This window comes from Condylostylus longicornis, unplaced genomic scaffold, assembly GCF_029603195.1.
Source record: "Condylostylus longicornis isolate FDR11 unplaced genomic scaffold, ASM2960319v2 ptg000072l, whole genome shotgun sequence".
NCBI classification, from domain to species: domain Eukaryota; kingdom Metazoa; phylum Arthropoda; class Insecta; order Diptera; family Dolichopodidae; genus Condylostylus; species Condylostylus longicornis.
The window spans coordinates 31,740-41,981 of record NW_026578040.1 but is presented as its reverse complement, the minus strand read 5'-3'; the positions used below and the strand labels follow the sequence as shown (position 1 = coordinate 41,981).

Below are 10,242 nucleotides of genomic sequence, written 5' to 3'. Positions count from 1 at the left end.
GTGAGGTAAAGAATGGAAACGTTCATTAACCTACAAATGCACAACTGATTTTTTTTAATAAAAGGTTTTTAGGTAATCAAATTTTAATTCTCGAGATTTTTTTTAACAATTTGTTTATGAAGTTACAGTACGTATTTGCATTATGTCATTATATTTTTGTTCGATTCCACATAAATAGGTAAATATCAAAAAGTTAATGTGACGTTCTTTTCTGTATGACGTGTCCACAGTTCATACAAAATTTTATTGAAATTTATAAATATAATATTATAAAATTGCTGTCAAACAAAATTGGACTAAGTGGTAGTAGTTCCATCCACTAGTCTTTTTGTGACAGTTTTAACAAAAACAAAGTGATTACGCGTTAATTTTTGCTATTTATAAAAAATACTTAAAATAAATTATTTTGAATATAATTAACGTATTTAAAATACACAAAACAAATGCCTTTTTTTTGTAAATGTGTTTAGTAGAAAATTGTTTTTTTTTTTTTTAATTTCAACTCGACATGTGATAAAAAATCAAGGATAAAAAAGTTGGATTTCTTTTGTTGAAAATTATTTATCAATGAACTTCATTTTTACTCAAGAAGAAAAGGTAGATGAAATATTATATAAGGTAACAATAATGAATTTTAGAAATATTTTAATATTATTTACCAAAAAATTTAATTCCTGAAATTTTTAAATATTTCTAAATCAATGAAATTGCGATTTAATTTTTTTTAGAAAATTAAAAGAAAAAAAACCAATACTAACGCAAGTGTTATTTTTTGGAATATAAATCGTCAAAGAGTGTGCGTGAAATGAATTATATGTACGATTGTATATTTATATTTTTATTCACTATTGACATGCATAATATTAATTCCAAACTTAATTAAAATACTTCCTTTATTTTAAACCTAATATTTTAATCTGATTTGAATACCTCGCTTGTTTTTTACTGACGATGTTAAAATAATATTGGTTATTGTATAATTTTCAAGATGACAAAGAATAATTAACTGTTTTTTTTTAAACAATAGATAAGTATGTACATATATTTACTTCGCTTTTGTATGTGTTTTAATATTAACAACAAAACGTCTGCAGTGAATTGAAAACAAAACTCAGCTGATGGAATTTTTTTTATGCTTCAATTTTTTAAAAAATTTACTTTAATGAACAAAATGTCTAGAGCAAATAGCCATAATGATTTGGAAAACATATTTTAATGAGTTAAATCCCAAATTTATTTAGAGGCAAAATTGTAAAAAACTTTTTGTATTTTAAAAAGTTAAATGTTTATTGTAATTGAAATTTTCGTCTATGTTATATAAACAGCCTATGTTTAAATATCTGAAAATGAAATTGATAAACTAATTTAATTATATTTTCTAATTTAATAATATTTAAATATATTTTCTTAGATGGCTATATGTTCCTATTAGCTTGCCGTTATCTTAGGAATCTACAAACTTTGATTCTGAATTTTTAAAATTTAGCATTTTGATCTTATTGCCTACGTACATATATCTACTAAATCTGTGAAGTGAAGAATCCGTCAAACATTGTTTTTGAATATAAAATCGGTGACAAAAAGGCTTTAATTAAAACTGTTTTAGTTAAGCAAAAGTAAAGTTGCGCAAAATTATTGTAATTTATTGTTGCAAGATGTAACAAGAAAATACAAGTAGAAAGATATTTCCTTCAAAATGAAAAAAATTGCAAAACGAAAATCACTCGCATAAATTAAAAAATGCTGAATTTCGTAAGAATGGATCGATGAAAGAGGCCACACACTGTATGATGATGCTGAAATTTTTAAACAAATGCTAAATTTTTCTACTGATTTTATTAAGAACACAGTCGCTCTAAAATGATTATAAGGCATTCGCATTCACTATAATTCAGGAATTAGAAAAAGCTACAAATTACAAATTACCTATGTTTTCTTAGCAATATTTTTTTTTCGAATTTTGCGTTTTGTTAATTAAATTTTTTGAAACTCGTAAAATTATATAGTTACACACAAGTGATACTCATATATAATTTATAGTATTTTGCGTAGAGCTACAAATATGTATATACGTATGTATGTTCTTTTTTGTCATGCATGACCCTTATAATATGTTATGAAATATAGATATACTACATATGTATGTATATAAGCAAAACTCAAAATTTTTTAAAAATTTTTTGGTTAAAATGACGATTAGGCTTAACAGAAATTACTTAACTAAGGTTTAATAATGAAAAACTACATCGAAGTAAGAAGGCTTATGGAAATTAAATATTTCGACATACGAGTACCTACACAAATTATGATTTTTAAAAATTAGAGGTTTTAGAAAATAAGAAGGTTACAGGCTTACTAAATATCACTCCAGTATTGGTTTTTTTTATTAATATAATTCTTATATTTTTAGGTCAAACATAAGTTTGAAATCTCTAACAGAAGAGCGAACAACATCCGATTAGGCGAAACTAATTAATCAAATGCTCTTGATACAGTCTTTAAAAGAAAAATTATTTTTTAACTTAAAATTTAAAACAAAAATGTGAATAACTTAATTCACGTGTAATATTAAATATAAAGTTATAATAATACAAAATAATATAATACTTTTTTATTTTATGTGTACATTTTATTTTAACGGTATTGTAATTTGCAAAACACAAAACGTGCTCTTGGTGAATTAAACTATAAGTTGTAAATTAATGAATGTATTTAATAAATTTTTATAAATATTGAAAAAAGAATAGTAAATACTAAGAGAAGCTGCGCTGAGTGTGTACATAATATATCACAGTTTACGTACATACGTATATAAGTTTTAACATTTTACTTTTATTTTTATAGTCTATCATCAATCTAATATTAAATAAATACATAATAATCAAAGTTAATTGATAAATAGGAACATTAAGAAAACAATTGCGAATTGTTAAACAATATTAGATTTAGAAAATATTCAATAACAACTACCCATCTTATGCTTTTTTATAAAAAAAAAATTATATAATTTACAAAAACTTAATTTTTTTAAGATTTGAATTTGCTGGTTTTGGTATTTAATATTTCGTTAATATTTAAATAAAAGTGTCAAAGTATTTTGAAGATGTTGTACGTTTTCCATGTTGATAGTGGTCGAATGATCAAATTCGATATGAATGTGGCTTTGACAAGGTAAGCTCAACATGAATTAGATTTTTAGCAATAATATTTATACATACTTATAAATAATACATATGTATTTTATTATTAATTTTTCTTGCCTTATTAATGTTGGATTGTAAAGATTTAATTTAAAAAACTAAACAAAGCTAATTTTTTTTAGTGTGCAGAATTTAAAGGATATTATTGAAAAACGTCACGGCTTATCAGCAGACAAAGTAGTACTGCTGGTTAGTGGGGGAGAAATGTTAACATCAAATTCATTAGTATGCAGTTATTCTGCAGGGACAGACACGAATCCAATTTACATGTTCACAACAGTAGATATTAAACCCCAACCGTGGCCCAGTATAGAACCTGGTAAATTTGAAATTAAATTCTATACTAAGGTTAGAGAGAATTCTTTCTAAAACATTAGAACGTGTTCAACCAATAATTTAAAAGTGTAATAATTATATAATCGTTTGAATACTTGCTTATGTGAGTATGTACATATGTAACTGAATTCAATATTTTAATTTTTCGAAAAATTTTATTTATTTGTCATAGATACTTACATAATCTACATGAAAGCTATAAAAATTTGTTAATGCGGTATAAAAAAAGGAAAAATAATGAAGGTTACTTTATAACCATACTACTGTTCTATGACCGTTACCTTTTTATCTGCTGTATATTGTGTATACACGTTTATTTATAAAATATGCTCTAAAACTTATTTATTATATAAATATTTTTTAGAGTATAAGTTACTATTAAAATAGTTTTTAATTTTATTTAGCAAAAGGGTTGTTTATTTTCCATTATAATAAACATTCAAAGTCATGAAAATCAAGGAAAGTAGGTTTACATTTTTAACTTGGTTTAAATATCTAGACAAGTAAAAAAAGCATTTAATTTTTTTTTAATTTCGTAAAAAAAATATTTTGAGGTATGCAAGTGAGTTTGACATTAACGTATTAATATTTCCATTTTGCTAATAAACCATGAAAAATTGATTTCAATTATTTTAAATTTAATATACATACACCGAACTCCCTTATTATATACACCTATCTCCCCATCTCTATTTATTTTTAACTTTCCTAACTGACGAATGAAATCAGTAAAAGTCAAATTTGTTACATTTTTGGTGTTTTTTTCATCTGATATAAATTTATAATTTGTATTAAAGGACATTTTACTGATAGCGATTTGGCTGAACAAGTTGAACGTTGCCTTAATTTGCCATCTGCTCATAGTACTATAGTAGCCAGTGCCCAGTTAGGTCAACAATTTTACGATTTAGCTTTAGAAGAAGAAACAGTATGTGAAACTTTAGTACATGAACAACATCTGCAGCAGCAGGGTTGGTCAGCTGTAATAGCGAATATGGAAGATTTAACTGAAGAATTTCGGCAGCGTTTCGAAACGTTTAGTCGCTGCTTTGAAGAGCATTTAAGTAAACGCAACGAACACTTAGAGTTGCTACAAAATTTTAATCAAGATCTTGTAAATTTGTCTAAAATTCCAATATTGCCAAGTTTATTACAAAACGCGGAAGAAGAATTTCATGGATTTGATGAATTTTTAGACAACGATGATGTGTTTTCACGTTCTCAACAAAATGAATCTATGATTCTTCAATCAACTAACAATAGTAATAATGATAATAGTAATAATGATGTTACTAGCAATGAGAGAATACATCAAGGAGCTGAAACAAGTGAATCTATAGAAGGTGGTAGCATAAATGCCAGAACAATGATAACATCATCTTCAGGTTCAAGTAGTGTCGTTGAACAAAAACGTCCTAGGTTGTCCAAGGAAAATACTCCGGAAACTGTTATAATTTGCAGTGGTATTAAGTCAGATACTAGTACTAATAGTAAGGCTGTGATAAATTGTCGGAATTTGACATTATTACAATGGATATCAGCTAAAGAAAATCATGATGCGCTTAGAGTTATGGCTGAAGAATGTGGCCAAGGGCTAGCAACTTTTAGTTCAGATAAATACGAGCAATTGAAAAATGAAGTATTCAACATAATCAAATGCGCAGAACAGGTAATCTATGATTGTAAATTATAATCCGTAATTAAAAACCATTATACAAAATATTTTTATTTGTTTGATAGGAAGAAATAAAAGAAATTAAAGGTTTGGAAGATCGATTAAGTGGTTTAGAAAAACTGATGTTTAATTTAAAAAAAATTGTTCAAGACCAAGGTGGTCACTCGACTGCTTTGCAACAGGTACACTACTTTTTTTTTGCATTTATATCTTAATTTTTAATGTTTTCATTTAAATAGAGTCAAAACCGCACAAGCAGATTGGGTGATCCGTCTATATTACCAGACTTATGCGAATCACATCGTGGTCAACTAAAAGTTATGTTAAATAATCATAAACAAATTCGTGATTACAGAAGACGTATATCAAAAGCTAAAGACGAGTTGGGCTTGAATCTCAACAAACGTTTAAAGTAAATAAAAATTTTACATTTTAAAACACATTTTTTTTTTTACATATTTTTCATAATTCATTACAGATTTATAGTTCAAATAGAAAACGCAATGAGCGAGAGAGATCATTCTTTACTTTTTTATCATCGATGTCAGCGTCGTGTAGAGCGGCATATAAACATTATCCAACAAATTCACCTAACTCCCAAAATATATTTGGAAGCAGTTACTGAAGTCGTTAGACGTCGCATTTTTTCAGGTGAATTCGTACAATGGGCTTCCAATTTAGCTTGTGACTTTGATGCTATTCATAATGAAGAGGTGGAAAGAAGACGTCAGTTCAATTCCAAATTCGAAGGTCATTTCTTGAACATATTGTTCCCTGGTATGAATGATATGCCACCGGCTTTTGCAAATGAAAATCCTATTATTTTTGATGCTTGCTTACCGAATATTACTAAAAATGGTGAATGATTTTAATAATAAATTAATAATAAATTTGCATTTCAAAAATTTCGTAAATGCTTCCAGATGTTGATTTGTTAACGGAATTTTTGCCTAATATCGGTGATAATATACAATTGCCAGACATGGAAAATGTAATAGATTTCTTTGCCTCAAGGTATTGTAAATATAATGATAACTTATGAGATATAATATCATTTTTTCATATCGTATAGATCTGGAAATAAAATGTCCGATCAAAAAATGTCTACAACTCAAAATGAATTGCTTTCTACAAATGTAAATGAAATTATTTTAGCACACCGACCAATAGATCTGCATACACACCTGAAAGAGTAAACGTGATTAATATTTTTTTCAATTTTGTACTATATTTTCTTTCTTTAAAGCGGCTTTGAATCAGAAACAGATACGGAAGAATTTGAAAAGGTTGGTGATCGTAGCTCAACAGAAGGGCAGTCTTTATGTCAAGGAAAATTATTGAGAGGATTAAAACAAACACACACATCGGTAGCTACATCAACAAGTGAAAATCGCCCTTTTATGCAAAATACCAGCATTGAAACAGAACCAATTAAAATGAATAATGCTGAAACTCTAACAGAAGTATGGCAAATTTTTTGATATTTACTGTTTAGTTGAAATTTGGTTCTTGCTATTCAATATATACACATATATTTCAATATATACACATATTTCAATATATACACATATATATTTTTTCATTTAGGAAAACTTAGAAAGTAATGAAAAAGAAAAGGAAAAATTGAAATCTTGTCTTCGTTGCATGTGTGAAATTTCAAATAAATGCACAAAATTATTAAAAGAAAACCTTCAGTCTTTGAAGTCAGATCAAAGACAAGCAAATGAAGTGACTAAGAAAAATATGAAAACTATTGAGCAAGCATGCAATTTAATTCAGGAAAAATATAAAAATCAAGATCGTCTTATCACTGAAGCTCACCAATTAGAAACGAAAAGTCTTCTGGATAAATTAAAAGAATGCGAAAACGTAATAAAAAATTTGAAAGAAGAGCAAAATTATTTAATATCTAGTCATCTGAAACATATAGAATGTCTTGAAACTGAATCAAAACAATTGCGTCAAACATTGGAAGTTAGAAATGAAGAAATCGAACAATTACAAAATAAGGTAGAATCTTTTAATGCAGAAAGAATAAAAGCTTTGAACGAATTACGGGAAAAGTTGATTCATGAACATAAAACTGAATTAGAATCTCTTAGATGCCGATTTAAAATTATGACAAGTATGGAAAGATCACCTTCAGACACAAGTCTCGAAAAAATAGAAAAATCTGATATGATAGACATTACATGTCATGAATCTATTTTGTTACAGACACGTGAAGATTTGAATATTGAAAAGGAAATAGCAGTGAAGAAAGCAAAAGAGGAATTTAATATCGAAAAAGACATTGCAATACAAGAGGCTATTGCTCTTGAACGTATAAAATGGGAACACAACTCTTCCCCAACTGGCGTAATGGCTATGACAGCAAATATGGAGTTACTCAAGAAAATGGTGGAGGAAAAAGATAAACAGTTAGATATTATGCGCGAACGAGAATTAATGTACAGTAAAGATATATGTCAGCTAAAAATGAAAATTGAAGCTCTAACAAACGATGAAGAAAGTGATAAAGGTTGGATGAAGGAAAAAATTGATTTTTTAAATCGCCACAACCACAAATTAGAACAGGAATTAAATATTGAAAAGGAGAAATCGAAAAGATTTGAAATGGAATCTTCGATTTCAACTATGAGAAGGTATTAACTAAAATAGCGAAACTGAAATAAAATATCTAAAAATTATCTTTCATTTTATAGTTCTAACATTGAACAAAGCATGATTCGCTCAAAATCATCATCTAGTCAATATGGAGGAAGTACAACACTTCGTAACTTAAACGTTTCAACAGATTCGTGCTCTGCTGGGGATTTAGTTTTTGTTGTATGGAATATAAGACACGGCCAATATATTATCGTCCAGGAATCTCCAAATTTGTTTTTTGTGCACGCAGATTCTTTGTCGTCACTGAATTTAAAATTACCTATACCTGCAGATATAGAAATACCGGTGCCATTTTTCACTATAGCCAAAGTAATCAATAAAGAATTTTGTCAAGCCAGAAAGGTATTATTTTTATTACATAAAAAAAAATTTTGTGTATAATGCTTTCCATATTAATTTTAAACTCCTATTCAGGATGAAAATCGTTATAAAGTTTTAAAAGGTACAAAATTCTTTAGAGTGAAGCTCCAGCCCGTAACAGAAATGAAATGGCATTTGAGACGAGAAAAACTTGAAGGTTTATTTAACATTCCTCATTTCAATAGATTGAATAATTTTTTTTACTTTTAAAATTTTAGCCGTAACCTCAAACGTGACTTCTGTAAGTAGATCAACTAGTACCCAACATTTGATTGATTCATTTTCTCAAACTGAAACTGAGGATTTCACATGTGAAAATTTTACAACTTCATCGTTAGCAACAACTTCATCAAACTGTGATATTCCTAGATGCGATGAAATAAATATTGAAGAAGATTCACAAAAACCTCAATTGGAAACTCTTGACACCACTTCAAATCGACATATTGTAGAAAATATGAGTATAAAAAATCGTACCCTTAGTGCAAGCAGTTTTACCCAAGAAAATGAAGAACCAGATTCTTTGTTAAACGATCCCTGCAATTTTCGACGTGTAGCAGAAAATGGAAAAACTACATTTGCAAGCCCAATCCTTTCAGAAAAAGTAAGTATGTTGACATAATATATTACGATTGTTTTTATAGGCATCTTCCAAAAATTGCAGTTTTCTCTGTTTTTACCTGAAGCAGTCGCAATTTCAGGTGAAATTAATTTCGATTGAGTCGTGATTTTGCTATTTAATAATAAAGAAAACAAAGTGTTAGAGCTCCTTTAATTAACTGCCCAATTAAATTATTACCAGATACAACAAAATTTCCATTTCAATGTTATTCGATTGTCCTTTTGTATACTGCCATTTTGTTTCACTGAGGATTTTAATTTCCACTTTCTGTACTCTCTCATGTCGTTTCATTTACCAATTAGAACCTAAAGGCCAAAAGGCCGTTGACTTTTAAAATAATAATAGACTCAAAAAGCAACATATATGATGTGAACCTATTTCTATCAAAATAAATTTTGCATGTTATCCTAATATCGCTCTTTTTAAATTAAATTATGCAAAACGATAAATGATGGTACTTATTAAAATATTTTAAAGGGCATCGAAAATATCGGAATGTTTGTGGCAAGTCCAATGTCGACAGAAAATTCCTCAATTGCAGACATAGAATTATCACTTTCAAGAAAGTTAATTCAAGATGAAACAAACACTGCTTCAACAACATCTGGTAATCAAATACAAGGTGAAAAAGAACAAACCGATGACTCAGATGAATATAGGTCCCTAGAAACAAAAGAAGATTTTGTTGACTTTTCGGCTCAGGCAGAACCACAGTCTGAAAGCATTTCAACTATCATCACAATGATGGAAAATCCAAGAGCAGTTTCGGCTACACCATCGACAATGAGTATAAATGAGTACATTTAAAAATTACTTTAGATTTTTTGTATTTTATAAACCTGAAAAAGATAGTCTACAAAAGCAATGTGCTGTATATGTATATAATGTACAAAATATATAAAAATGTATGGCTTATGTAAGATGTTTCGTATTTGGTGAACCGTTTGATACCGTTGTTCAGGTTTTCGCGTCGAGAAAAAATTGTGCTTTCTAAAATTATTGACTGTTAATAAAAATTTTGATGTTTACTTCATCCTTGAAGAGTTAGGAATAAATTAATTCGCACGTTTTTTTGTTTAAAGAATAACTTCGATTTTAAAACTAAATAAGAATTGTCTTTTTATTTCACATACCTTCCTTACAAAATGAATAATTACTATCTAAAAATGAAAAGAAAGAATTTAGTTAGATTATTTGTTTTAATCATAAAATCAACCAAAAAAGACGAAAATCGATAAATTACTTTTAAAGACATTTCAAACAAAATGTATGGTATTTAATTAAAAAAATTGTAATTTTTATAAAATAAGTCAAGTTAAATTTTCATTACTTTTATTGAGCAAAATAGCAATATTCAAAGAAAGAATTTCATTAACTAA

The 10,242-nt window shown here is 27.6% G+C and overlaps 1 protein-coding gene across 5 annotated transcripts; it reads left to right on the top strand.

Annotated features, from left to right (window-relative positions):
• The first annotated feature begins 344 nt into the window (after positions 1-344).
• LOC129612399 (RB1-inducible coiled-coil protein 1) lies at positions 345-9,922 on the top strand. Of its 5 annotated transcripts, none has more exons than XM_055525966.1 (15): positions 345-597; positions 3,033-3,171; positions 3,323-3,519; positions 4,334-5,205; positions 5,277-5,393; positions 5,451-5,623; positions 5,690-6,069; positions 6,135-6,225; positions 6,284-6,403; positions 6,458-6,674; positions 6,799-7,856; positions 7,917-8,223; positions 8,296-8,398; positions 8,460-8,845; positions 9,341-9,922. In XM_055525966.1, exons 2-15 carry the CDS (start codon positions 3,104-3,106, stop codon positions 9,668-9,670), a joined length of 4,419 nt encoding a protein of 1,472 aa, XP_055381941.1. In that variant the 5' UTR covers positions 345-597; positions 3,033-3,103; the 3' UTR covers positions 9,671-9,922. The 5 variants fall into 5 exon arrangements, with proteins under 5 accessions (XP_055381941.1, XP_055381938.1, XP_055381940.1 ...); XM_055525963.1 differs by having other exon boundaries at positions 2,411-3,171; XM_055525965.1 differs by having other exon boundaries at positions 345-618.
• Positions 9,923-10,242: the final 320 nt, after the last annotated feature.